Source organism: Colletotrichum destructivum, chromosome 9 (assembly GCF_034447905.1).
Source record: "Colletotrichum destructivum chromosome 9, complete sequence".
Lineage (NCBI taxonomy): Eukaryota > Fungi > Ascomycota > Sordariomycetes > Glomerellales > Glomerellaceae > Colletotrichum > Colletotrichum destructivum.
Genome location: NC_085904.1, coordinates 1,666,283 through 1,693,659, shown reverse-complemented (window position 1 = coordinate 1,693,659; position 27,377 = coordinate 1,666,283). Strand labels below are relative to the sequence as shown.

The 27,377-nt window shown below is 55.4% G+C and overlaps 6 protein-coding genes across 6 annotated transcripts; 2 read left to right on the top strand and 4 right to left on the bottom strand.

Annotated features, from left to right (window-relative positions):
• Window positions 1-2,893: 2,893 nt before the first annotated feature.
• On the top strand, window positions 2,894-3,257 carry CDEST_13633 (uncharacterized protein; the record flags this gene model as incomplete). The annotated part of the gene is made up of 2 exons (XM_062929789.1): window positions 2,894-3,048; window positions 3,137-3,257. The coding sequence occupies 2 exons, from the start codon at window positions 2,894-2,896 to the stop codon at window positions 3,255-3,257; spliced, it is 276 nt and encodes a 91-aa protein (XP_062785840.1).
• Window positions 3,258-4,572: 1,315 nt separating this feature from the next.
• On the top strand, window positions 4,573-5,167 carry CDEST_13632 (uncharacterized protein; the record flags this gene model as incomplete). The annotated part of the gene is given in 2 exon segments (XM_062929788.1): window positions 4,573-4,873; window positions 4,884-5,167. 2 exon segments carry the CDS (start codon window positions 4,573-4,575, stop codon window positions 5,165-5,167), a joined length of 585 nt encoding a protein of 194 aa, XP_062785839.1.
• Window positions 5,168-5,293: 126 nt separating this feature from the next.
• On the bottom strand, window positions 5,294-6,729 carry CDEST_13631 (uncharacterized protein). Its single transcript, XM_062929787.1, has 2 exons — window positions 6,309-6,729; window positions 5,294-6,229 (listed from the first exon to the last, which is right to left on the bottom strand). The coding sequence occupies exons 1-2, from the start codon at window positions 6,631-6,633 to the stop codon at window positions 5,445-5,447; spliced, it is 1,110 nt and encodes a 369-aa protein (XP_062785838.1). The 5' UTR covers window positions 6,634-6,729; the 3' UTR covers window positions 5,294-5,444.
• A 1,169-nt stretch (window positions 6,730-7,898) lies between these two features.
• On the bottom strand, window positions 7,899-10,799 carry CDEST_13630 (Putative peptide-N4-(N-acetyl-beta-glucosaminyl)asparagine amidase A). The gene is made up of 4 exons (XM_062929786.1): window positions 10,692-10,799; window positions 9,759-10,258; window positions 9,370-9,675; window positions 7,899-9,277 (listed from the first exon to the last, which is right to left on the bottom strand). The coding sequence occupies exons 2-4, from the start codon at window positions 10,153-10,155 to the stop codon at window positions 7,902-7,904; spliced, it is 2,079 nt and encodes a 692-aa protein (XP_062785837.1). The 5' UTR covers window positions 10,156-10,258; window positions 10,692-10,799; the 3' UTR covers window positions 7,899-7,901.
• A 1,973-nt stretch (window positions 10,800-12,772) lies between these two features.
• Window positions 12,773-14,199, bottom strand: CDEST_13629 (uncharacterized protein). The gene has a single exon (XM_062929785.1). The coding sequence runs from the start codon at window positions 13,786-13,788 to the stop codon at window positions 13,363-13,365; it is 426 nt and encodes a 141-aa protein (XP_062785836.1). The 5' UTR covers window positions 13,789-14,199; the 3' UTR covers window positions 12,773-13,362.
• A 9,480-nt stretch (window positions 14,200-23,679) lies between these two features.
• Window positions 23,680-25,204, bottom strand: CDEST_13628 (uncharacterized protein). The gene is made up of 3 exons (XM_062929784.1): window positions 24,345-25,204; window positions 24,095-24,289; window positions 23,680-24,010 (listed from the first exon to the last, which is right to left on the bottom strand). Exons 1-3 carry the CDS (start codon window positions 24,748-24,750, stop codon window positions 23,865-23,867), a joined length of 747 nt encoding a protein of 248 aa, XP_062785835.1. The 5' UTR covers window positions 24,751-25,204; the 3' UTR covers window positions 23,680-23,864.
• Window positions 25,205-27,377: the final 2,173 nt, after the last annotated feature.

Below are 27,377 nucleotides of genomic sequence, written 5' to 3'. Positions count from 1 at the left end.
CCTGCCGCTGGGCCGAGATGCACGGGATGGCAGATTATGCTCAAAACATGGCAAGGGGGTGATTTAAGACAAAAATTTGTTACCATGTCGACTAGGCTTCGAACCAGACAAGCATCAACACTGTTCTTGACGGCTTAACTGCGGCGCAATATTGAGAGGTCTTGTCTTGACCGGAGAAGATGTGATATCCGATACCCGCACCGACAGGTTTTCATCCAGAGACCGCAATAGAGCCTCACGGCGTCGGGAGTGCGGGACGAGAAAACAATCAACCATGGGAGACGATACGCAAAGGCGGCGAGAAACTTGACTGGAAGTGGCAGCCGGCTCCGTGGTGTGTGCATATGTGTTATTTGGTGTCCAGCGTGCCGCACATCTCCGATCATACACCATGGGCCGTGTGATACATGACATTTACTGACCCCTCGGGGCGTGTTGTCGCAGAGCCTCATGGAAACGAGCGCCAAGAACAGAACCGAAGTGTGAACGGTTTGGATGTCTTCCCCCCTTACCCCCCCTCAATAATAAGGGGAGGGGGGATACCGAAGTCGAGGCTCAATCACTCGTTGCCGGAGCCATTGGAAATGCTCAAAACAGAAGCCAGCTCCGTCCGGACGGCGATACAGCAAAGTCAAAATAAAGGGCTGACAGGGAGGCAGGCAGCGGGCGTTGGACCCTGAAGGAGCTAAGTGTCAGTTTCACGGGCTACGATGGTGGTTCCTCGTCCCGTGGCAGAGGGAGAAGAGAGAGGGGGATTGCGGCATCTAGCCCCCTTCTGACGGGGAAAACCCTTTCCCTCCTGTCGGCCTCCCTGCCTCCCTGCCTCCCTCCAGCCGCCCGGGGCCCTCACGAATTCATGGGACGTCGCGGAAAAACTTCAGACGATACACTGGATCGTTCAGGGCCCCGGGACGGAGAGAGACTCGCGTCAGACACAACACACATAATTTACACGCAATGCGAGATGCGGTCTGAGCTCATGCTAATGTTCCCGGCGACGGTCGACCGGACAAGAGGAGGTTTCGGCGAAGTTCCAGCCAGTTGCGGGACCCCCTAAAGTCTAGGACTCACGGCAGTAATCTCCGGACCAGCCGCGATTGCCGTCCCCTTCTCCGCCGTGTGAAGTGGAGGGTGCCCCGCCTACGGGGACGCGCCATTCTTTCCTTCTACCCTTCTCTCTCTTCTTCTTGGTCGCACGACCATCTGCCGAACTCAGAATGTTGGCCGGGATGCGAGCGCTTGGCATCGTCCTTCTCGACGCAGCCCTGGGAAAACTTTGTTACTCTCCGACATCGATCCGCCCTCCCCACTGGTCGACCACCGTGTGCCATGGCGTCCGTCGATCCATCTATTCATCTTAGTGATGCTGACAATATCAAACAACCCCACGTCGTGACGTCTCTGTCTACGTACACTGCATACCTGATGGTCGCGGGCGGTGCTTCGTCCAAGTTTTCCTCCCCAACTCTACACCCCACGCACGATTACCCATAACGCCAATGACGGATTACCAAATGGGTGAGAGGAGGGATGAGTTCGGAACAGGAAGTGGGATACAGATTTTTGCAGGCCACCGAAGATCGGGACAGAGCCAAGGGACGACCGAAAACGGGACGAAACGTGCTCTATACGTCTGGTCTCGGCCTGGCCCCTGGGCATTCTCTGCCCCCCCCCTTCTCTTTATGACTGGATTGCGCCATACATTGCGTGGTCGTGCATTGCTTCAAGGTTTTGTCGACTTGCAAGTTTGAATCCACCACAAAAACCTTCGCTTTTCTCTCGATGGAGCAACAGGGTTTTGGTTCATCCCACACTGGTCTCGAGCGCTTCCCTCTCTTTTACGAAACACGACTTGGGAAAGAGAGACACGAAGGGGGTGTTGGCGGCATGTGGCGCGGTGGCGAATGGTAAGAGAGTTTGATACATGACTGAAGAGAGAGTCTTGTCCTGTCTCTTGCTTCCGCGTCACCGTGTCGTAAGTGTCTGTCTGGTTACCCAGCCCTTAGTACAAGGATTATAGTTCAGTCGGGAAAGTTCAGCTCGGTCGTCAGAGGCCGAGCAGCTAGCATCAACAACACGTTCTCACGCCTTCTCACTGTGGCCGGCCGATCTGTTCAGTTGCTTCTCGTCCAGGCAAGTAGGTCTTGCGGTCACGAAGTCGTCTGGAATTGCCTAGTGCCCTCTTGCGTTTCATTTTTGCTTAGGCAACCGGAATCGACTCCGATGAGCGTTCCTTCGTTCAGTATTACGATTACGTCCCGCGTGCAATTTTCGGCTTAGTGGCGGTGTTAGTTGTTGAAGTTTCGGCCGTAAACGCCACTCACACTTATTTCACGATAGTTCGAACCTAACGGCCTCGAGAAGAACGCCCCCCACCCCCCTTTGCCCACTGTCCTTTCCGACGGTGGGCTTACAAGTCTATCATCAATGACGGGTTTTAACTCTGATGGTGCAGCATGGCCAGCGGCTCGCCGCGACGCAAGGCTGTTGACGGCGACGCCACACTGCGCTATGCAAACTCAACGTGGAACATGGTGTGCGTCCACGCCCCTTCACTTCTCCTCACCTTAGCGACAAGTGCTCGCACAATCAACTTCGAATCTCCACGAAGCTGAGTGGTGTGATCTTGCCTGCCGGCATCCCGTTGGTACGGTTGGGGCAAGGGGTGTGGCGCGGGCAGAATATCTTCCTTGACCGGTCTGTCGGCACGCTCTGGACGATTTCCGTCAACTGCCCAAAACAAGGTTTCTCCCTATTGCGTAAAGAAAGAGTGTATGCTTCACAAGAATGTCATGATGTGTTGGATGATACACTATTCGGCTTTGACTACCCAAGTCCGGTTGGGCGAAAGTCCGGACCAACACCAACACCAACACCAACCTCAATATCAAACATGAACCTCAATGTCAACATCATACAGCTAGTGCCTACCCCTGATTACGTTCAACCAAAACAAAGCCTGCACAGTCGAAAAAGAAAGTATGTCTCATCGGTCCCTGGTTTGTGTCTCCATCTTCTTTTCTCCAGCCTCCTCGCGGTCCCTGGAGAGTATGCTTTTTGAACAGACGGAAACTACCCTTCAGACTTGCCTACTAACTCTTTTTGTACACTCGTAAATCGAGAAAGTTTCAACCAGCCAAGACATCGGCAGAAGCGAATGCGATGGTCCTTTCCACCCCTGTACCCCGGAGATTTCTTTGGACTTCCCAAACGAACGCGCAAAGGCCGACACCGAAAAAGAGTTCAGGAATAAATAAATAGATGCAAAAATTAAAAAGGTCTGACGGTGCCGCTCGGACGGGATGAACATGCCATCTGCGGCGCATGTCATGCATTACAGCGCCCGCTCTGCCTTGCCAGCACCTTCTCTCCACACACTGATGTGCTAGACATCGTACGGAACACAAATTAAAGCCACCCCGGCTGACTGCCAACCCGCCTCTGAAGCCTCGCGCCTGCATCTCCAGTCTTGTTCTTATCCATACCAATACCGCGAGACTCCGGCACGAGGTTTGCAGCAGTACTACACTAGATCACCACTCATGACCTGCCTCTTCTTGCGGGAGCTACCTGCGGAAGACAGCTGCAGTGTCTCCTCTGTTATGCTGCCAAGAAAAGGCGAGATGTGTGGCCTGAACTGATCTTCCCTCGTCAAGTTACGTCCCCCCTTAGTCACTCAACCCCCCTCACATCAAAGCACACTAGATCTGGGCTGGACTCATGTACGTGAACGTTTTGGTAATTAAGGTTCTGGCCCGTCCTCCTTCCTCACACGTCCATCCTCTTCTCACCCCCCTCCCCTGACCCTCTCACACATCGTCGCCTCGTACTGTCGGTATGTAGGTAGTAGGTTAGACCAGCCACCCCCTCAGAAAACCCCACGACGAGAGAAGTCAGGATCGCACGCCATCCTCTCAGAGCCTTTGTCTTCTCGTCAGACGTCGCGTTTGATGTTGTTCTCTTCGCTCTCCGCCTTTCTTGTCGTTTGGCCACGCCATAGATGCGCTTCTGCCAGCGGCCAGGGGGATGGGGAATATTACCATGATACCGGTACACCATAGAGGATGGTCCTTCCCCTGTCGATACTGCAGTTACATGTGTACTGCTGATGCCTGAGATGCTGGAAATGTGTACAAGGTCGGCATGCACACGCCCCTCCTCCTCAGACCGCAATGCGGCTGGACCGTCTTGCTCCACTGATGCAAAACCAAAGAACCTACAGATGCAGCATGTACACATCTGCCGCGGCGTCGGTGGTTGACACTGGCCCCGGCGGCGTCCGGCGTCGGCACCGACACCGGCAGTAGCAGCCTTTCCGCAACGACTACCTCCCCTTCTTCCCTACTCCATCCTGGCCATGCAATCTAGACTCTCGCGTCCAGATGGATGTCACGTCTGAGCCGGCAGGTGAATTACTTTCAAGCGATGGCTGTGATCGCGCAACGGCGATGCCGCGCGCCAAAAAACACCCCCTCACACCAAAAAAGAGAGAGAAAAAGAGACACACACCATGCCAAGTGCGGTTCCAGCAGAATGGCAAATCTGTAGTCCGTGAGAGAGAGTTTAACCTCCATGTCTCGTACGCATGCGAAAGCCGCTCCGACGAACACACACCCTGTATTGTATGGGGTTCTACACTCCGTGTCCGTAGGGAGAACAAGGGAGACGCGAGGCAGCATGGTCCGAAACGGCCCGATCCCGGCCCAGTCAGAAGGTGTAGATGTTCACGGCATCCACGACAAGCCCGACGAGTTGCTGGGCGTTCTGATCTCCCTCATTCAAGAAACACACCCTAGAGAAGACAAAGAATACGACCGGGAACACACGCACACCTATATGACACGGTCACTTAGACTTTCTATACTTTCGGTGGGTGGGGGAAGATCCGCCCTGCTTTCAACCCGGCCGGCCCTCGCCTATTGACTTTTGGGTCGCCTCGACTGCCCCTCTGCGACGGACCGCGTCCCGCGGCCTACCTCCCCCCCGAGACCGCACTGCCATGTACCGATGGGGGTTTGTCTGCGCCGCCGGGACTGAAGAATTGCCGCCGGACGCCGTTCACCTTTCCACAACCGCACCCCACCGGTCGAAGTTGTCTCGAACCACTTTTGGGTTCCGTGCTTCACGTCGCGCGTTGTCCAAGGCCAGAACGGAACGAAGGATGTAGATGTAGAAGAATAAGAACGAAATTGTCTGCATCTGCACCCACGGCGGCTCTAAACCTTCTTTTCACTGCCCCCCACCTCCATGTTTTCCCGTCCCCTCTGGACCAGCCTGCTTGTAGTGTAAGCTGAGAAAAGGGCGTGCAAAGGGGGTGGGGGAATCCAGTCCGGTTTGTCGGCTCAAGCAACAGGAAGAGGGCCAGAAGATCATACTCCATTCACCAGCCCAGTTTTCGCTTCAACTTAGCAATATCTGTAATAGCCCCCGGTTTTGGGAGGCAGTTAGGTCGGCCATTCGTCTCCAAAAGTGTTGTTCAGCAACAGGGGGTGCGTACATACAAGTACAAGGCAGGAGACAGGGAGGACGAGAGGGCCCATCATTGGCCAAGAGCAAGCAGGGAATACCGCCGAAAGCCTGCCTGGCAGACCATTCAGGTCAGTCAGTACCTGCAGTTCGAGGAGGAGGAAGAAAAAAACGGCGCCAAGACCCAGCCGTACAGAGGCGACGACAGCGCTGCGCGAGGCGTGTCGTGAGCCGTCCGACGAAGCGACAGGAAGAGGGTGGCCCCAGAAGAAGCACACGCCAATATGCGCCGTCGTCTCGTCGTGACCTTGTCCGTCCCAGAACAAGGAGCGGCCGCCCGGTAGCGTGGTGTTCTGGCTGGGCGGCACCCGCTTCGTGATCGATCGCTGGGGCGTCGCAATGTTTTGATATGAGAGGAAGCGCGGAACACGAGAAGATGTACAGATGGGACCACCCCCCTCCTCTCTCTCTCTCTCTCTCTCTCTCGCCCATCTTAGGGAAATTTGTCCGCCGAAGCTTATCTGGGACCGGGTCGTCGAGGATCTGACGACCCGTGACCCCCTTGAGACAGGGCCCGTAAAGTTCGAGTCCGAGGCGAGCAGTGGGAGTGCGAGCGAGAGATGAATGATAGGAGGAGGTCTGAGGCAAGCATGGGAGGGGAAGGGGAAGAGCAAGGGCAAGGAGAAGGAAGTATTAAGGTTTTGACGATAGTACTTGGCATTGTCTATTAATGATCGACGATGCTCCGTGGCGGCGATGGACCCTCCTCCTTATCCCTCGCTGCGTTGCCCAACTGGAAATGCAACTTGTGAGCGAGAAAGGGGGGGGGGGGGGGGGTGGACACTGGTTGCTGTTCTGTGAGTGGGATGGCAGCAGATCAAAAAGTCTAACGCCACACACACCCCTCTTGGGGCTTTCGCTCCCCGTTCCCCTCTGCCTCCTCGAACTTGACTGGTCTGTAAAGGCGTGCAGAGGTGTGAGAAAGGAGAGGGATGGAGGGTTCGTCCTTTCCCCAGACTGCCGGGCTTCGTGTGATGTGTGAGGCTTAGGATCGAGGCGTTTGCGAATCCCAACCAGGCATGATATATATAGAGAGAGAGAAAGAGGGAGAGAGAGCGAGGCTGGTGTCCTATACATGTATGTAAGTATGTATGTATGTGTACGCATATCTCTGTATGAGTAAGCACTGGATGGGATGTGAGGAATGACAGGAATCTTGGGACGGACGATGGCACCGGGGAGTGGAACAGAGCGTCCAGGCAGCCAGCTGAACCCTCCCTTGCCTTGACACCGACCGTCCCTATTCACGCTTACTAATTAATTAGCAGCGGAAGACTGGCCCATGGGATTTTCGATTTACCGTGGGATTTGCATCCTGTTTTTTTTAATAGAGTTTGGCAGCGCATGGGATCCCCCCCCCCCCGCCCCCTTCCGCCGGGCAAAAAGCGCCTTAAGGCCGCGATCCTGTACGAGGAGGGCAAAATGCCGTGGCCATTCATCGTTCATCCACCCTCTTCCGCCTTCGGTTGCCACTTTGGAGACGGGGTACGGTTCCAAGGCCGAACTTTGTGTGCTCCTGCGTGCCGCGCTGTGATGCGATGCGATGCGATGCGATGCGATGCGATGCAACTCAGCCAACCTACCCTACCCATCCAGATTCGTTGGAGATCGCTACCGGGAGTTCAGGGGGCGGAAGGGGAACGAGGTTTGGCAGGCGCGCCATAAAAGCTTAAATCGAGGAACGTAACTTGTGTAGGCTGTGCTCCCTCTGTCCCGCTCTCTCCCTCTCCCCTCTCCCCTCTCCCCTCTCCCCTCTCCCCTCTCCCCTCTCCCCTCTCCCTTGTCAGGACTAGGTGGTTGGGGGGGGGGGGGCTGATCTTTGGCATCGGTCTCTTTGGCTACAGCTCGCGTTCGGCCCTTGCATGTCCTCTCTCATTCTCTCTCTGGTCTCTGGGTTCTGCACCCCCAGTGACATGTCGCTAATAGAAGAACAAGTGAACAACCCCAGGTAGGTGTTATACTTACTATGTAGGTGTAGGACATGGACCCAAACATGATTACCGACTACCTAGACTAGACCGGAGAGGCCAGAAGGCAGAGGCTAGGAGGACGGCTGTATGGCCGTTTACTTTCTAACCCCGAAAGTTTAAAAAGCAAATCCCGAGTTCGACTTCGCTTGAGGTGAGACATATCCTCACCTTTTGCCCGTAACGGGGCTAGCGCAAGCGTGTGCGCGTGTCCTAGCGCACCCGGGCCAGCTGAACGGAGCGCGTAGGCGCCTCTCATCTCTCTCTGTCTCCCTTTCTCTTTCATCTGTCCAGTCGGTGCAACCCGGAGTCCGACATGTCATATTTGTCCATGCTACTCTGCCCCTCAGGCAGCTTTCTCTTCCACCTGTGATTGATGCCGACCGAAACCTCTATCCATCGCCCGGCTTAAGTGGCGCCTCCTGAAAGGCTTGGGACGGACGAAACTCTCCCCCGGCCATCGGCAGACCTTTCTTCGTCCGACACCACCGTGTTGTTGCTGGCCTTTACACTCCTCATGTACAACTCGACATCACGTGCCCCGTCCCGACCACCGCTGAACCGGAACACCTGCCGTGTCGTGCCAGTCGCAGAACTGCTTTTCATGTCGGCCGGCATGTTGAAAACGGCCGTGCCGTTGCGAAATGTCGACAGCTTTGACACGCTGTACCGCCTACCCTGCCCCTGCCTGCCGCGGTTCGGCGCGTTGTAGGCCTCTAGGCCCGTCGGGTACACACCTGCGCCCTCGACCTCCAGCCTGAGCTCCTGGAAGAGCGTGGCGTCCAGGCTGAGGTCGCCGGCCGCCGTCATGTTCGCGGTCTGGTTGACGATCAGCGGGTACGAGTACGTCGACTGGTACCTGACCAGCCCGTTGAGCAGCGCGTCGGTGCCCGCGATGACGAAGTTGTTGAAGCCGTTGCGGCCGAACTGGCCCAGCGATGCCTTGTTGCTGTACGACAGGTTCTGGGTCCACTCGGGCCTCTTGGTCCCCTTTTTAGAGACCACCTCGCCCTTGACCGATATGGAGCGCGTCACGTCGAGGTTGAAGACGAGCGTCTCATTGGCGCCGGTCGCGTTCTTCCCGACGGCGCGACCCGATATCCGGATCTCGGGGTCGCGGACGGAGACCGTGGGCGGCTTACCAGTCGTGACGGAACCCTCGTCGTCGAGCCAGACAAAGACCTTGCCCGACACAACCCAGTAATTACCGACGGTGGTATTAACAACCACACGATCTCCCTGGTCGGCAATGCCAGCGACCTTAATCTTGAAGGTGTGCTCCTTGCCGTCGCTCAGAACCGGGAGCCAGGGGGAGATGTCAATCTCGTGTTCCCGCAGATCGTAGGCGTCCAGGCCGACGAGCGGCCGGTGGAAGCTGGGCACGATACCCCCGGTGAAAATGACAGGAAAGGGCCACTGGACTCCGGCGAGCTGGTCGTCGATGATGACCTGAACCTCGCGCCAGGGGCTTCCGGCGGGGGCCATGCCGACGGTGGCGTTGAAGGCGGCGGCATCGCTCTCGAGCACGTTACTCCACCAGAACTCCTCGGTGCCTTGGCCGTTGGCCGAGACGGAGAAGACTGCTCGATTGGCATTGCGCGGAAAATGGACGGTGCTGACGGCCTCACGCTCCGGCACTTGCCAGGCACTCCCCGTGTTGGAGGATGCATTCCGCGACGATATGGGGATGATGAGGTCAGCGGGTGGTGTACTGTCGATCTCCACGTCGGTCCTGAAGAAGGTTGCCGTCAGGGTGCAGTTGAAGGGACCCGTATATCTATCGTCTTGGCAGCGTTAGACGTTTTGGCCCCCACTCCGATGTCCCCGAGGAGGAGTAGGGGGGGCGGGGGTTGAGTTGGTTTGGTCTGGTTAGGACTAGGTAGAATGGTTGTGGTTGTGGTGGTTGGATTAGGGCCATGACTTGAGAATATCTTACCGATGAGGTTGGGCAGGTCAAAGATAATCTTTTGAGGAGATTTCCAGAGGCTAAGGTACGGTGTCATGTCCTTCCAATAGGTCCAGATGATGCCGGGCGCCGCTCTGGGCTCCGCTGTGGATGTTCTCCACACCTCCGTGTCACCGAGATACCACAAGGCCAGCCGGTCCAGCTGGCGGCCTGCAGACGTGGCAGTAAAGTTTACAATGACGCGGTTGAAGTCGCAGCCGGGAGGTGCGTACTCGCCTATCAACACCAAGTCAGGATATGAATTTCCGCCCCCTGCGTGTGCCCCGTCCGTTCTGTCATGTGCTACGCTGCGAGCTTACCAACGAAAGGCTTGTCGAAGCTGGTACCAAACGAGTGGTCCATGAGCTGCACCCGACATTCTTTGCTGTCCGCCGGCGGTTTGCCCTTGTCGTCGCCGCCACCACCATCCCCCCCCACAAGGCTCCCGCGGGCTACCTCTTGGTAAATAGGGCCACGGGGTCCCAGCACTGGCTGCGCGACTTGAAAACATTCCAGAGGCCGTTGTCGTCCGCCTTGATCTGCATCTGTCTGAGAACCCGAACGCGTCGGAGTGTCGGCAATGATCCCCTGGTGACGGGTGGCATAATCTGACAGCGCCGCCTCTGGTATCAGATTGCGCGAAGCCACGTAACCCGTGTTCAGAGCGAGGACAAAGAGTGAGAAGGCGAGCGCCCTAGTGACCGCACGAGTGGCCATTGGAGAGCCCTTCCAGAGAGGGAGGCCGGGGGGGTTGCTGGCCTAACCGCTTACACTCTGCAACCTTAAGGCCGGTTTGCCCTACGACTTTCGACTAGGCGGGCTGGTGGTTTGGTGTTAGAACCCGCGTGACAACAGACAAGGTGTGGGGAAAACGGCGCATCGAGCGAGAAGCAAGCCACCAAATCCCAGGCAGTCGGTCAGAGCGAATGGAGGGAGAGGGGAGGGGTCGGCGGAGTGCAAGCTCGATGAACGCCACCGAAAGGCAAAAAGTGAGGATAGGCGCCGGTGCAAGCAGCTGATTGACGCTAGAGGCTTGGGTGGCGCCATGCACGCCATGAGAGAGGGTGACAGAGAGAGAGAGAGAGAGAGAGGGAGAGGAAGGGCTACAATACGCGGATCTGCATCAATCGGAAGTATAACGGTTTGGGCGGCGGCGGCGGCGGCAGGCAGGCAAGCCAGTGGGGAGGCTGTAGGCCGAACCACAAGCGGTTTGGCACTTGGTGCTGACGGTGCGTGGGGTGTCTTGTACTCACTACAGTGTAGGTACCCAAGGATTGGGAAGGATAACACTATCGCCCGGAGGAGGGGAGTGAACGAACAAGGTGTCGAGATGAGGTGGAACAGGTCCGACACCATGCGTGGTCCAAAGCAGATTGCGAAAAGACACAAGTTGGCAAATAGCCCCAAAATGAAATTGAGCAATGAAGCTCCAGGTACGAGCGAGGAGCGCCGTCCAAAGGTTAAAAGGGAAAAATCCGAAAAAAGTACGAGGTGCTATGATGTTGAGGACCCGGGCGGAAGCAGCAGAAGAGCGGTGACGAGCGTCAATCAACCAGATCGAGGCCAAGAGTCAGAGAGCCGAGAGGAGAGATGAGAATGGGCAACGGCAATGGTTGGATTAAAAAAAGGCCTGGCAATCCCCCTCTCGCAGTTACCGAGTCCGAGAAGAGGACGGCCGAGGAGGAATCACTTACCAACAGGATATTGAGTTATGGTTTCGATGGGGTTGTTTCGCGGCTGAGCCGGAGGGAAGAATTGGCGGTAACTCATCAGAGCGAAAACCGAGTTGTTTCGCTAGATGTGTGTGGAATGGTCGCCATCCTTCCCCCCCTCTCAAACCAGGGGGGATTTATGCCCGTGCTATTCAGCACTCAAAACGTGAGCGGTGACACTGTTTTTGCGACAGGAGCAGACTGCAAACAGACTTCTTCTTGCTGTACGGATGGATCAACAGCCTACACACAAGTTGCCTCACCTCCCCCCTGGTGTGTCATAGAGCCAAACACAACACCGAATAACCTTCAAAACTCTCTTACGGGAGGAAAGCGTCATCTGGCCTGGGCTACGAGCTGAGGCCGCCTACCACCTACATTACATCCCTACGATATGGATACAGCCCATAGGTCGTTCTGAGGACAAAAAGTAAGCAGATGGCGCAATGGGCTAGGAAGTCAAGCGTTGATCAGTCACGAGAGAATAAATATTGTTGGTCAAAGGCAACTAGGTTTCCGCCCATGTGAGGACGTGTGCACGTCATGATGCTACTGTCACCAAGGCGGCCCAGGAAGTGTGTGTAGGTGTATGTTTGTGCGAGGGGGAGGTGTAGTTGAGGTCATGAATCGAAAGTTGTATCCAATTGTTGCCAAATGCCTTCCAGGACGCCCAACATCCGGAATGATGTCTATGTAGTACAGGAAGCGAACCAAGCAATGCCATGCTGCTCTGTCTCTTTACGACCAGGCAGAGTAAAATCATGAAATGAAAAGATAGAAACAGCCTCGTCCCCGAAGCGCCAAACACTCGCAAACGTGATGCTGAGGCGCCACATGCATGCCCATGATTTTCCCCATTTCGCTTTACGCCGGCCGTCCGACGTAATGATTCCAATATCACACGCGCACAGCGACTTCACTCCGCAATAGCCATTCTTCACCTCCGGCTCCCAGTCTAATAAAAGACTGCCACAGCCGATCCCATCATCGCCCGCGCATTCCACGGTTCCAAAGACACTCGGCCTGTCCACAAATGCAAGTGGTGGCTTGAATGGCCATCGGCAACCAGTGATCCGAAACCAACAAGTCGTCCGGAACGACTCGGGCCAGGCTCCATTCGTCCCAAAGGAAGCGATACCACTGCCAGGCCAAAGCGTGCGGGGTAGTATGCTCGACAGTGAGCAGTGTTGTGGCGGTGCGAGAACATGCGAGCTCTCGTCCAAGTGACGCACTCACCTCGGCAGAGAGGCGGTTCCATGTCTGGTACCAACCGAGGGTCTAACGCGTATCTTCCCGACGGTGCTAGTGTCGAGTGGTGTAATATCTTTGGATTTGGCCCTGCTGTTCGCCAGGACGAGCTGGATAGGAGACACAGATGGATGTTGGTCGTGAAGACCAGCATCGTCCTCTCATCCACCAAAGACCATGGCGTTCGAACCGGGTTCCGGCACCACACTCCAAAGCCGTCGTTTTCCAGCAGGCTTCGTGACATTGCCGCATGCTGGAACCAAGTCTCATTGCCTCTTTTTTTCAGTCTTCTCTGCCCCAGTGCGGGCAGCGCTGTGACATTCGCCGCGCAGTTGGGCAGGGGGAAGACAGTGAGGTGAGGGGCTCTGTTTTTGGGGAAGGGGTGTGACTTTTGGAGACGAAGGGGGGGGCAGTAGGCGTCAAGACCCACACCAATCTTCCCTATTCGCTAGTGATGGCCCAGAACAGGGGGTTTGGTCTGATGAGTGGGTTCTCCTCGGGTATTAAGGCGGATATATGCGTCCGGTGGGGTTTTCTTTTGTAGGTGGGCCGATGAGATGATAGGATGGATAAGGGGACCGCGGCGCTCCCAGAGAGCCAAGACTTGGATTCTCGGGTACGGCAAGCACCTTGACAGGGCCCCTGTAAAAAGGAAGGCGGAATCGGTTGCTCTCCCAAGTGCCTGTGCATGGCTGGAGCACAAGTTGATGGCGATCATTCTTGGGGGTGTGTCTGATGATTGTACGTGTGTATGTGTGCATTTGAGACTTTCTGGCCGGGAGACAGAATGACGGAATGCCAAACGGGGAGAGGGAACGCTCCTTAGGTTCGCAGCTGCGATGGCAAGAGTTGCCGCTCGCGGATTCGGCGCCTGATGAGCCTTCCCTCAAGAGCGCGGAGTGACTGAAAAGAGGGGAGAGATAGAGAGAGCGGTTGTCTCTTAGCAAAGTCGGGGTCTTGGGAGTCACGCGCGGGCGTTGTCCCAGTAGCGCTTTCGCGCGGCCATAGCAATCTTGTTGCCAGTAAAGCGGTGCTGGAAGTAGTTGAAGACGGCAAACTCATCGCGGTTCATGACATACGACTCGGGTTGCGCGGTTACTTTGGCCCAGATCTGGCTGATAGCGCTCTCCAGGATGCTACTAACAGTCGGATCTGAAGCGCCATCGGGGCTCTCCCTGGCGATTTCGAGAGCTTGGGCGACGCTGGCGGCGTCCTTGACAGACACTGCCGTCGCCGACGTGTTACCAACGTGGAGGCTGTGGCCCATACTGCTGGCGAGGGAGCTGAGGAAGGGCAAGTCGTCGACGGGCCGGCTCGGGGAGGACAGCGATCTAAAGGGCAGGTAGAGGGACTGGCTGTGGTGGTCTCCCTGAGGTGTGATGGACAGCATCGTAGTGTGGTAATAGGACGAAGAGGTGACGAGTGCGTGTGTTTATATAGATGTGTGTATGTGTGTGTGATTGCGTATGTGTGAATAAATGACCAAAGTGTGTTGATCCTTTGGAAGGAGGCGAGTGTGGCCAAGAGAGTGGAAGAGCTGGGAGGATGAGAGATGATATATAATGTGATGACCGAGTCCGATCTGGCCTAGGTGACGGGGAGGGGGCGACGATATTTAATGAAATATCCGGGGCCACCAACGAGGGAGGTACCAGAACCACAAAAAAAAATGTATACGCGGGATGCTGGGAATTCCTCCAATTCAGAAGCGCACAGCTGTTTGACGTCGTGCCTTGGCTTGCGATGTCTGTTGCAGGGGAAAGCTGGAGCTGAGCTTGCGTTGCTGTGGGTTCAATGTACGATACAAATACACCGATCCGACGAAAGACTCCAACCCCGGATTAGACACTTCTCTTATAGCAACTGACTTTGCCGCTGCGGCGGATGAGGGAGCGGATGGGCAGCCGCCCAGGACAGGTACGGGTATGGATAGTCAGGCATGGGTTGTAAAAAGTGTAATCGTCCGTATCAGGGGTACGTAGCTGGGAAGGAAGTGGGCGATTCTGAGTTCGAATCGGGAGGAGGGGGGGGTGTGGCAAGAATGAGTGACAAGTGCGGAAAGAGAGTGTGGGCGTGCGTGTGAGAAGGGGTGTGGGAAGGGGTGTGTGTTTGTGTGAGGGACAGACGAGGGGTGTGCAAGATCAGAGGGGAGGGAGTGTATGAGTAGTGAGTTTCCCGGAGGGTAAGGAAGATTGTCAGTTTCCAGCCCGTCCAATCCAAGTCGTGGGCCGTGGCAGTAAAACGAGACGAGGAAACAGATGGGCGGGCTCTCCTTTGACAGTAATGCGACCTGCATCCCGTCACCAGGGAGGGAGGGGGACTCTAGTGCAAGCATCCAACCGCCATGTACTCAAAGAGTGTATCCGAAGTGTGGCGGCAGTCATTAGCCTCGCACTTGGTCTTGGCATTGAGAGCATGTGTTGCACAGGCTGGCAGCCGTGCCACAGACTGCAGTAATGGCCAGTAGATATGTGAGAAGCTTAGAGATCATAGCAAAAGCGACACACCATGGGTTGGTTGCATGGCCAAACGGTCCAGTACTTCATGGGGAGGTAGCGTGGACGGACGAGAGATCCCAACCCACAGGGAAGTGGAGAGATGTGATGAGCATGGAGAAGGGAGGGCGTGTAGCAGAGTGGAGATTCTGGTGGGTGAAGTAATGGGTAAAAGGGCAAGAGACAGGGGGAGCAAGGGAGTCAGGGGGGGGGGGGGGGAGGGGAGGGGTGGAGATGTGTGGTCGAGGACGTGAAAGGTTAATGAACCTAGCCAGCAAGCGGCGGCGGCGGCGGCGACGACAATAACGACAACACCATGGACCAACGGTAGGTAGGTAACAATGCCTGACGGACGAAGGCGACGAAGGAACCAACCAAACTCTAACATAGACTGACCCTCGCCCTCGGAAGGAGGGGGGGGGGGGGGGGGGGGGGGGGAGACGTTCAGTATATCTACTTGAGTCACGGGTTAAACCACATCGCATTCGAGTCCCGTAGTGAATTCATAGACCGGACAGCAACCCGTCAGCATTTCAAACCGTATTTTCCAGGAGAAGAGGAGCAGGTGGGCCGGCTGCTCACTCGAGCTTCGATGGAAGCTCACAGATGTTGTAACGAGCCTTGATGTATTGCCGTCTGCCCACCTGCCCTCTGCTGGCACTGGCACTGGAGATGTTATGGTGCTCGTGTGCGGCAGTGGTGCTGCGATGGAAATTAAATGCACATGCCTCTCTGCTGCCTGCCTGCCTCGCCGCCTTGCCCGAAATGCGCAGTCGAGGCCAAATGACGGTGGAATTCTATTTGTGCCGCAGGCAGTGTGGTGAAAACGGATAGACGACGAAAGGACGCGAATACTAATCACCCCTTGGACGGGATGGAACAGGAGAGGCATGTGTTGACTCCACATGGGCAAAAGTCTCTGCGACACAGCCAGAACGGAGGTATTTCCGTTTTGGACCAAGCTGTTTGGGATTGCGATCGCTCGCGTGCGAATACAATTCAGAGTACCCGACGGTTATTCGTATAGAGTCTCTGAGAAAGGTGGAGGGGCATATCGGGATGCGCGTGTAATTCCGAGAGTTGAGACGGAGCACAAACACCGGCTTGTGCATATGGTAAGCCGTGAGAGAGAGTCCGGCAAGGGGGAGTAAGACTGAAGGTGAGACTGGGAGTGAGACTGAGGGCAAAAGAGTAAGTGTGTGTCAACATTTGCGCCAAGTATGATGTAAGTGTGTGTAAGTTGTAGAAGAAAAAAAGTATATGTTCGGCTGGGCCGTCAAAGAGTCAAGGCCGTGTGGCGAAGGGGAGCGGGAAACGTCGAGGGAGGCACAGCGATGAGGCCAGAATACGGAAGTGTGGGTGTGCAAGATGGCGTTCCACGGCGTCTGGTAAAGGATGAGACACCGTTGTATCGGGTTTATCGGTGAGTGAATGGGAGAGAAAAAGAAGAGAGTCAGAGAAGTACGGAGGACGAATGAGGAAGGCGGGGCACCCTCCTGCAGCTTGCCTGTGCCTCCAGCTGTCAACCTCGTGCAAGCAAACAAGCAGCAAAGCCGCATTTTAGTCACCGTAGCTGGGAATAAAAGGTCTAGAAGCATGCTCCTGAGCATTACACGGCCAGTCCTGGCTGAGTAGGTGGGCAGAAAGGAATAGGGGCAGAAACGGGACAACGTCGCTGCTGACGCACCCATCGATTGACCAGCTCGGTCTAGGTGAGCGAGCCATTTGAGCAGAAAGCAGAATTGCTGCCCAGTGGCTGCAAGAGGGAGGACGGATGCTCCCATGAGTCTCCTGGGTGTCTCTCATTCTCTTTAGCCTCTTGTCCGGGGCGGCGGCCATGCAGACAGAATACAGAGAGCAGAGAGGCCTGCCGCTATCAGACAGATGCAAACACAGACGGGAGGGTTACAAGGTAACAGCAGTTGTAGCTAAACCTCTATGGCCCTTGCTCGCAGTAGGGGAACTGCTAGTGAGTCGGCAGTCATTCACTTGCTCGGCGACTGAAATCGGGTGCGTGTGAACAGGTAATTGACTACAGTCCAAGCGAGGAACGACTGGCAGGAGAGACTGAGAGAGACCGGAGACGAAGGGGGAGAGAAAGAGAAAGAGTGAGAGGCCAGAGACGTGGCAGTCACACTCGTGTTCCGGGAACCAATCAGAATGAGGCTTGGTTCAATGTAGTGTCACTGGCACCCTTGGAATGGTCAGGGCAGGCAAAAAGCGGGTCCTAGAAAAATGGTCCAATTTCGTCCCAGGAACCCCCTCCCCCCATTTCCCAGGCAGGTATTAGGATCGGTACCTAGGTGTCCGAACTTCCTACCCACATTGTCCTTAGTCATGCTCGTCTCGCGCGGCCCCCGCCCCGGGGGGGGGCTTACAAGTTTACGGTAGGCGGATAGACATCTCTCGACTGCACATTACTATGTACATACAATAAATATGGCCATGGTTTCTGTCATATTTCACTCCTGTCTTGTCCTAGAGCTCAGCTTACCAGGGCAACCAATACGGTACGTACAACACCGCGGAGACAATTCCAGTGTCTCTGATTCGATACTGCCATGGCTACATGCTGTCTACATACCTCCCGCTATCGGAATGACGCTGTTCGGTTGATTGTGACTCGCTCCTATGGCTTGTTGCTGTAACCTTATTCTGAGCCCTGTCGTTATTCGCAACCCACTAACCACCGGAATGGGGGCATTCGCGCCCAGCCCACCGCTCTCCTCAGCTCTACTGTGTCTTCGGCTCTGCCTTTGGCTTTGACCTTGGCCAAGGTTGACGAGTGAGCGGGTGGCAGAGGAGAGGAGAGGGGGCGATCGTGGTGTCCTAGGGAGGTTAGAAGGTGACACTTGAAAAGAAAACGAAAAAAAACAACAAAACTCTACGCCCGGTTTACCGTCTCATCCACGGAGCTTGCTGTCCAGCTAAACAACTAACCTCAAGGCTACTCATCCCGTGCCAATGCAATAACCATTGCACCCTAAAGCATGTACCGCAGTGCTGCGCAAACTGGAAGACGTATGGGGTATCCGGGGGCTGAAGACAATTGAGCCACCGGGCGGCCGCCCTCCTAGCCCCAGCCCCCTCCTTCACCTCGCGTCTTTCTCGCGTCTTCACCCCCATGCGGCGACGCCCATCGTCTCATGGACCGGTAGGTTACCTCCTGTGGCTTTCGACTCAGGAAAACGTTCCTTGCGCTAAGTAGGGTCCACGGATTCGCAAGGGGCAAACTCGACAATCAACCCAGCTGCTGGAAACCCAAAAACCTCGACGGCTTGGTCAAGTCTGGCCTGGCTTAGCTTTTCCCTCAGAGCCACAACCTACTCGCTCTCTCTCTCTCTCTCTCTTTCTCTACTTCTCACAACATCGCATCCGATGTGTATCTTCCACGCCTGCTCCTCCATTGCTACCCTAGGTCCTGCGACATACGTAAGTGCGTATGTCCAAGAGCCTAAAGTGCGGATACCCTTACCAGGGTCCATCCTGGAGCCCATCTCGTCACGACATGCACACTCTTAACAGAGATAATACATTGCATACCGATTTCGTCCACCAAGCACACACTTGTGTACACCCCGGCCCGAATCCTTCAAACGTCCACCCTGCGTGTTATCAGTCCATCACCACCACGAGTCTCGGACCCGATGAAGCTGTGCACCCCTCTGCTCGCTCCGTATCCGTGTCTTACCTAACAATTTACAAGCCAACGACCTATTAGGAACTGTACCCCTTCAACCGCGTACGGAAACTGTTTTATTGCCTATATCCGGTGGGTGACCATGGATCACAGGCAGGTATCAGATGCCAGACAGCGAAAGAGGAAACGTTTACAAAAGGAGAAAGGGATCTGCCGCGACCCGTCCAATATCCCTGGCCTATGACACTATAAGGTGTCGACCACCGGAGGTTGGGGGCCATACGCGACGCAGCCGATCTGCTTGATTGACTGATTGCCAGCCGGGAGAGTCATTGTCGCTGCAGTTGCTAGCACGGATATTAATGTATATGAATACACACACACATGGATGCCTATCTCGACCGCGATGGAGTTGCGATCCGTTTTGGCCACGTCTTGCAGCAGCATTCATGTGTACCGGCAAACTAGCCACAAACACAACCCCTTCCAGCTCCGAGTCCCCTGAATCCATCGGACCAGGATACCTGTTCTGCGTAGTATAATGTACGTTCTGTGATGGTGACTTTCTCATTCTCCATTGTGTCGTATTATCTGCTCAATCCGTAATGATCAACTCTCCACGGTCATTGTCGGAAGTCAGGTTAATCGCTCCCTCCCCAGTTCCCCTTCAATAGCTTTCCCCTGTCTCTTGCTAATTCTTGTGTATCCCGGGGCATGCCCTGGCAGCTCTCTCATTCAGTCTTTCTGCTGCCTCGCCTGACACTAATGTCTCTCAAGTTTAGCTGGCAGCAGGGGACTCAGGGAGCGACGCCGCCAGGAATGTGGAAATTTGCTGTCTGCATGGACAGCGAGGTGCCTTGTTTTACCGTAAACTCTATCTTTCCGAGTTGCTGGGAGGTAGTGAGCCGACTTCCGACCCGGGATTGACGAGTCGCGGCGGGACGGAGGAGACACTGGATTGGGGGGGGGGGGGGGGGGGGGTCTCGAGGGAGTGGTCCTACGTGGGGAGTACCTTTCGAGTATACGACGGCTGAAGAGCCAAGCTTCCATCCCTCCCCCTCGCCCCTCCTCGACATTCCCGTCGTTGCCCCCAGCGTCTTCATCAGCTGCGTGGTGGAGGCGACGTCGTCATTTCACGCTCCTGACAACCACCTCGGACTTTTCTCTCAGCGCACCTCGTTTTCGTGGCTGTGTCAGTTCCCTTCGCCTCCCAAGGCGTTGTCACCACATCCCGAAATTCAAACACTCTGATCTCAAGGACATGCTCCCGATTAGGACAACACTCCGCCGCTGAATGGCTGGAAAGGGGTTTTCTCGTCGTCGAGAGTCAGACGAGGCCCTGCCATGACACAAACTCTCTTTTGATTGTCCTTCTCCAAACAACTCGTAGTCACCAGCCTGTTACCCAGTTTTAACACACCTCGGCTCCTCTGACTGCTGCGCCTGAATGTGTCGACCTGGCCAAACTAACTTGCCAGCCGGGGGGGCTCAGTACGGATACACTAAACAACTGCCATACTTGCATTCGGCTTTTGACCGAGGCCAGCCCCATGAGTGCGATCATCCACGCCTCACCCACCAAAGCCGGGCTGACCCTTCATCATCCATCTGTGGCGTAACATTGAGGGACACACAGAAGCAAGGGACCCTGAGATTACGGGATTCCGTTTTGAACTTTGCGCGAGCTACCATTTGTTCCGTGCCAACCTACTCGCCTATAGTACAAAAAACTATGCCGGGCCACCTCATTACCGCCACCAACCATTCTTTGCATACCATACCTGCCTGCACTCCCCCTACGTCCAGAATAGAGAGGGAAAGCCTTTGTATCTGTCGTGTCATTCGATCATTATGTCGATATGGGATTTCTTGGGTCGGTCGCCTCTTTTGGCAGTTGCCCATGTTCCAGCCTTGTCTTTGCGCGGACCCTGAAGATGGCCTGGGACTGCCGTATCCGTACTTCTCTCTCTTTGCTATGAAACCTCGGGCGCGTGCGTGACTCTTCATCGCCAGGAAAATGATCTTGACTCTTTACGTGAGGTAACTAGCTCGCTCGTAAACCGGAGTTGTGAGATCGACAGAGTGCTGTCTCCAGTCTCCCCTGTCCTGCGATGGGCCGTTTTTTGGCCCCCGTCTCAAGCGCCTCTCGAAATCAAAAACATGGTGGACGAACAACCCGAATCATCCCCGCTGTGGAGTTCTGCCATTGTAGGCGTGCCTGGGCTTTCGACTGGTTGAACGCGCCCAGGGCATGGGAGTTGGACAGCGGCGGAGAGCAATCAGAAAGACGTCTTGGCTTCCCTACGAAACCTCGAAACCATTACCACACTTAGTCGACATCTCCGTTCCTTAGCCTGGTACGGCAGCGAGTGGTGCCACCACGCCCGGACCGCGGTAGCAGGTAGCAGGATTGATACCGCTGCGCTCTAGTACGTAACAGCGTTAGCCTGCCTGAACCCCCTTCTGAACCCCTTCCCTTTCCGGGGCGGCTCTCGATCTCTGATCTAGCCGACGACTCGAGCCCCGCATAGTGCCACGAGCCCGTTTGTTCAGATGGCCGACGACTAACATGTTTTCACGACGACGACGACGATGATGATGACCAGCCCGTTGAGTCTTTAAAGATGGACTCTAGCCAAGCTGACTGGAAAAAATAGCTGAAGAACACAGGCAGTCGACGAAAATTTCGAACCATTGGCGGTGGCGCCACGTGTGCGTGCGTACGTCTGTACAAATCACGTTTTGTTTTGATTTGTTTTTATGTGGCTCTTGTTCTTTTCTTCTCATGATGCAACATCCTATTTCCGGAACAAGAAGCAACGGACATGACGGCTCCGACGCTACGCCCCCTCCTAACGGCAGATGCAAATCTCGCTATTAGTCAACGCCGGGGAACCGGCGGGATTGCGCTGACGACGGCACGGAAGGAGGGAAGGGGATGGACGCGGCCGAGGGAGGTCGTCGTGAAACAGGCTCGACAACTGAGCGCCGGTCGCTCACCACGGAGGTGTGTCCCGTTTGGGAAATAGTAGTCGGTCCGCTGAAAAGGTAAAACGGCATCCTATCTTCCCCCACGGATCGGCCGCCTCTTCGTTCAGAGTTTGTTTCTGAACAACGGGTTTTCCGGACTGGTTGTGGAGTTCGGTCATCGTCTCCTCTGGCACGCCTGGCCACTTTGCCTCGTTTTGCAGACTTGCCTTGGAGCTCCACGCTTGCTGGGCACGGAACGGAACAGGCAATGTGGGAAGGATGGGGTCATCAGATCAGGCGGAACTGGGAGAGGAGGGGAGGGGGGTGGTTCGTCAGTCAGAATTCGTGTGATGATGACCCGGCCGAAGGACCGGGTCGGTGTACTATCCGACACGACTCTGGGCCAACGGACGGTATGATGGTTGGGTCCCTGATACCTTTGGTCAATTCAGACGCCGAAGGGGAAGGGGTAGGGACCAAGTTCAGATCCCGAGGTTGCTGGGGGGGCCCCGGGTCCCGCGAAGGAAACAGAGTTTTGGTTCAAAACTTAGACAGCTTGTGTGGCTTCCACATGGTCGTCATTTTTGGAAACCCCATCTCACTCATCGCTGACAACGACAGACGACAAAAGTCAGAAAGAAGGGCTCTGCTCCGTGGAAAATCGGGGCGAGTCAGCGTTCGACGGTCCACCAGTTCCCACCAGTTCCCACCGATTGGACGTGCTGCCCTGGTCCACATTCTAGAAGACCGAGAACTTTAAATTCTGGAGAAAAGACGGAGCCGGGCCTGGGTGATCATGCAGAGGCCTGACGGACAGGCACAGAACCAACAGTAAGTGACACGGCAGATGTGAGGACTGGTGGATGCCTCTCGTTTGAGATAGAACGTCAGGTCCCGGTCCTGGCTGGCGGTGGACCAGGAAGTTGTCATCCAGCAACCCAGTGAGTGTGTGTGTGTGTGTGTTGGAGAGGATGATGATGAGAAGACCGAATGATGATGAGACTGAACTCAACCATCGTGAAGTCACAAAGTGTACCGGCCAGCCAACTCTTGCTCCCGGGCCCGGGGTTCGGCTCCTGATGTGTGGAGTTTACGTTCGTTTGCTTACACCACCTCCGCAACATTGCCATCATCCGGACCCACGGGATTTCCGAGGGGCGAGGGGGGGTGAGGCGAGTCGTGGAGCGAGAAGAAATGCACACCATGGCATCATTCCGCACTTGGGCCTCCGCTCGCCAACGTAGAAATCTTCAAGGGCCTGGACGCCTCCATAGAGACACTTCGGGAGATTGTGGGCGGGTCACCTCGTACGGGAAGCACATCGTGGCCACCTGCTGCTTCCTCATCCCGCGGCTAGCGTTCACTATTGGAGTATGGGTATTGAAACCTCCGCCCCTGTGTCGGCAACATTCCGATGCCCACTCCAGCCACCACCTTCCAATGCTTGGTGTGCCCACGGTGCGGCCATGCCGCGGTCATGCCATGATGCCAGAGAGCTGCGTCACCATTATCGATACGGCACTCAAAGCCGGCTGGGAATACCCTCACGGAGTCGGTCCAACCTTGGCCATGACCCGACGCGGTCCGGACGTCCTGGTGGCCAACACTTGTGTACCATAGGTCCAACGAGAGCAGGGATCCGGAGGGGAGGGGGTCAAGAAGATGAAGAAGAAATAGAGAGAGAAAGAAAAGAAGAAAAAGGAGGAAAAGAAGGGCCCACCAGGGATCGAAGCCCAACAAGCAACCCTGGATTGAATCGAGCATAATTCTCGAAGTCCGGAAGAACATCTCTTAGCGCAACTTGTTACATGCGCTTGGACGATGCATGCTTTGCCCCTCGCGTGCCAGTCCCCACGCCAAGTATCTTCATTCGGCTTTGACTTTCTGGAATATAGCGTTTGACAATGGGCGGCTGAGTGAAAAAAAAAAAAAAAGAAGAAAAGGGAAAAGAGTTTGGATGCTCCCAAACATCCGGGATTTACGGCTCCGTGAGCGAGCCTCGCCAAATTTGCATTGCGAACAGATTTAAAAAAAAAAAAAAAAAAACTAAAATTTTGGTCCGTCTGTTGACCGCCGTGCCGCGCGCTCCGGTAGCATTTGCACTGAAGCAAATGCTATCGAGCCAAGCCAAACTGTGTTATGTACGGAGGACAAATATTCACATAGAGTTTGCGTATAGTGTTCATGACCATGTTGGTCTATGGGTGAGTGGATCTTTACTCGTCTATAAAATGTCAATAAAAATACAGGACCGAGTCGTTCGCCAATCCCGACAGCAAGGCGAGCCCGGCATTTTAGGGACTCCCGACCCCGTCGACCAGGTGGAGGCTGGGCAACGCGGTGAAGTCTCCGTATCGCGGCTCACTTACTCCGCCGTTTGCCGATCTGCCACCCCCAAGACCTAAGCACCTTTACAACCTTTGGTGTCACCGCTGCGGTCAGAGGCACTCGAAGGAAAATGAAACTTTTGTGGATTGCGTAGGCCAACGCCAGCTGAGTTCCCAGGCCTGCGACAAAGTCAGTTCTGGAGCTGTTACCCACCCCCCGGACCTGTGGTTGCTGTCATGTCTCAAGCAGCGGCATGCACTTACTGGCTTCTGCTTTGTTGCGCCGTTCCGCCTCCTCAACCCCCCAACCCGCCATTTCGACGGCCTCGCTGATATCATCGCTTCCCAGCTGCTCGGTTTCAGCCTTGCTCAGTGCAGCCCGGTATTCGGACCACCGATTCTGGACCGAATCAGGGATCACTTTCTTGACATTAGAGACGATCCAATGCTCAAGTCGTCCTGCCGCGCGTTTGTCAATACCAACTCGCCACAAACAGATGCGCGTGTCGCTTACCAATCCTGTCCGTGCCGACTATCCTGACAAGCAAGAAGCAAAACGGGAAGTCAAGAACGCTCAAGGCCAGGTATACGCCCACAGCTGACCAGCCATATTCCCTCGAAAGTTTCTTTAGCCTTTGACTCAGCGAAAGCGACTCCTGTGCCGTGGCGTCCTTTGCGTTTCTCTGCCGGGCGGAGAACCGAAATGTCCGGCGCGACGAGGAAAACATAGTTTCCAGACGAGAGGCAATCCAGTTCGAAGTGTAGGTTTGAGACCATCGCGACGTTCGCTGGCTTGCTGTCTTGAGCGCTCTCCTCGCCGCAGTAGGTTGCTTCTTCCACGCTGCTTCCCATACACTCTGCCTCGATGCCGGTATCGCTCGGCGGGGGATCGTCGCCATTTGGAAAGCCGGTCGCATCATGTTGATGTTTGGTAGAGCCAGGCCACCGGGTTCCAATAAAGAATGTGTTCCTCGAGTGAGTGGGCTGTCGAATCGAGTTGAGGATAGCAGAAAATGGCCGAGATGGGGACGCGCCGATTCCGATAAACCTTGACTGGAGGTAGAGTTAGTGTTGGGAGCTTGTCACGACTTGCTGAGCCCGAATCGCCGTAAACTCCGCGTGGATGGGCGACCTTCTCCGATATGCTTCCGGGGGGGGAGAGGCGCAGGCACAATTAGCCCAAAGGTTCGCAGAAAGGCTCCGTCGTATGATCAGAGCAAGTGATACTTTTCGTGACGCTCCGCTATGGTAGCCAAATCGCGAATCGTTCCTTTGGCCGTGGGTTCGGAGGAAAAATCTGACGAAAATGGAGCTCAGCCGATATATTGCCCAGCTGCAATGGCATCGGCAGCCGGCAGACGCGGAACATTGAGCGGAACATGCCGCCGCCAGTGCGCCAGAGGCCCTCTGGTCTAGTCACGTGCTGGAGATCGGAAGAGACTAGTCCCGGCCTCCGACTCCATCTACGATTTTCGGAAGTCGGCCCGGTGAACAGATAGAGACACGTACGTACTGCACCAGCTGCCATGGGAGCTGGAAAACCTTACTCTCACTTCAGTCCGCGCGGCAACTGCTTACCGCGTATCCGTATACGTAACACATCTGAAGGCCGGCCAAATTTACCGCCGCCCACATACACAACCCTCTCGCACAGACTGGTCCGTTCTTTACACTTGCTGCAGGCTGAAGTCACCAGCGGCGATACGGAAAGTCATCATTGAAAGTTGTGTGTTTGCAACCTACTTTACAAATCTTGGCGCAAGCGCTGCGCTTTGTTGTCTTCGCACTGGCTCGTGTAGGTCTCGTCCTAGGTCAGGAATCAAGATTCAATGGATTTGGTAGGCAGATTTCAAGGCGTCTGAGAGCCAACATCCTTCGTCTTGAAAAAGGTTCACGTACGTGTTTTCCCTCAAGATCTCGCCGGTGCCCCACGATCCACTCCGGGCTGGGGGTTGTGACGAAAGGACCCGGGGTGTAAGTATGTACGAAGCAGGGGCTCCCACATCGCAAGCTCCCTGATGGCTCAAGCTTCGTGACATGTTGGAGTATCAACAGGCCCGGCTGCACCACTCTCCGTCCAAAGCTTCTCAGCAACCCTCGGCTCTCTTGCGTAAGATGGCATTCACTGCGCAGCCTGTCTTGCCTGGCTGGTAGTAGCGATGCGGTCGCCGATGGACTCATCCATGGATGACAATTACTTCCTTTGGAAAGCAAGCAAGCACCAGGCATCTCCACGCAAACTTTATACGGACATTGGTCAAGAGCTGTCAACTTCCAAGTTTTAAGCCAAACTCTGGAGCGCGATCCGTGGGACTCGCTGAGAATAGGACAGAGCCGAAAGAAAACCAAGGGCATTGCTTACGTAGTGGGACATGCTTGGGATAAATGGAATCAGAACCGATCAGCATTGCAGATCCCGCCCTGGTATCTCCGTGGAGCTCAAACACAGACGATCCAAACCGTGTCCCAGGTTCCAGCTCCTTTCTATCGAAGTCAGCTATGGGGGCCCGGCCGCTCGCCGTTTTGCGATTCCACCAACCGACGGCGCTTCCGTCCCCGATAGCCGGTATTCGGGCCCCAGAGGAATCTGGCCAGCCCGGGTTGCCGTGGTCGACCGTGGTCGAGCATACTGGTTCTAGAGGGTCTCTTATATCATCACCATGGTAAACTCTGAATATCGGTCGAAGCATCCAACGTTCATCATTGGCGTTTCAGCTCAGCCTTGTTGACCGCTACAAGTACGACCAAACTCTGCAGGCGGCAGGTGATCATGGTGATCACGTCTCTCAGTCCAGGATGGGTTAGTTGGAGGGCATCAATAGCGCAAACCTTCTCAAGGACCCTTCCTCATGCCCGACCAGGGCCTAGCGAAGTACTGGCGATGGGCCGTGCAGGGGCCGACAAGCAGCAAGGGGGGGAAGCCTGATGAGGACAAGGTTTTGAGATGCAAAGTAGTGTAGTACAAGCGCTTACTTGTAAGTTATGACCAGGGGTGCAAACTCAAAATGCTGCCAGGCCCCGCCGAGCTGAAAGGTTAGGACGCTCTCGTGATTCCACATTACTCACAGCTTTGCTTTTCAGGGCCTTCGCCGCCAGGCGAGTATTTTTGCCGTTAGTTAGAAATCGCAAAAGACTACGCCGTATGCAAAGTTGATCTTGGCAAAACCCGAGCTCCTCCGAACCGGTTGGTGCACCTCGGGTCCGGGTCGCGGTGGGTGAGCCTCTGGGTCCCTGATGCAATGCCGCCCACTTACCCCCACTACGGATAATTTTCTTGGCGGCAACTCGGATCGGGGACATGTGTGTGGATGAGGGGTGAATATAGAACTGTTCAGTGTGGGGGGGGGGTGCACTGTTGGAGTATGTAGTTGGAATCTGTGGGTGAGTGCGCCCCTGGGTGAGTGACTTGCAGGTTGCTGAGTGCTGAAGGCTGATGATGACACAGGCACAGATCTCGATAGTTCGGATGGTTTATATTTGTAAGGCTTTGTCACCACCGTGGGTTTTCCGCGTGTGGCGGCTGTCGCGGGAGTCAGGTCAACGGCAC

What these genes read in the sequence shown, in the direction of transcription:
- CDEST_13629 (XM_062929785.1), bottom strand. Translation starts at nt 13,788, where the DNA reads ATGCTGTCCATCACACCTCAGGGAGACCACCACAGCCAGTCCCTCTAC.
- CDEST_13628 (XM_062929784.1), bottom strand. Translation starts at nt 24,750, where the DNA reads ATGATGCGACCGGCTTTCCAAATGGCGACGATCCCCCGCCGAGCGATA. An exon ending in AGTCGGCACGGACAGGATTG is followed by an intron (nt 24,290 to 24,344) that starts GTAAGCGACACG and finishes AACGCGCGGCAG; the next exon opens with GACGACTTGAGCATTGGATC. An exon ending in GCGCAACAAAGCAGAAGCCA is followed by an intron (nt 24,011 to 24,094) that starts GTAAGTGCATGC and finishes ACTTTGTCGCAG; the next exon opens with GCCTGGGAACTCAGCTGGCG.
- CDEST_13630 (XM_062929786.1), bottom strand. Translation starts at nt 10,155, where the DNA reads ATGGCCACTCGTGCGGTCACTAGGGCGCTCGCCTTCTCACTCTTTGTC. An exon ending in CTTCGACAAGCCTTTCGTTG is followed by an intron (nt 9,676 to 9,758) that starts GTAAGCTCGCAG and finishes TGGTGTTGATAG; the next exon opens with GCGAGTACGCACCTCCCGGC. An exon ending in AACCACAACCATTCTACCTA is followed by an intron (nt 9,278 to 9,369) that starts GTCCTAACCAGA and finishes AACGCTGCCAAG; the next exon opens with ACGATAGATATACGGGTCCC.
- CDEST_13631 (XM_062929787.1), bottom strand. Translation starts at nt 6,633, where the DNA reads ATGCGTACACATACATACATACTTACATACATGTATAGGACACCAGCC. An exon ending in CTCACAGAACAGCAACCAGT is followed by an intron (nt 6,230 to 6,308) that starts GTCCACCCCCCC and finishes GATAAGGAGGAG; the next exon opens with GGTCCATCGCCGCCACGGAG.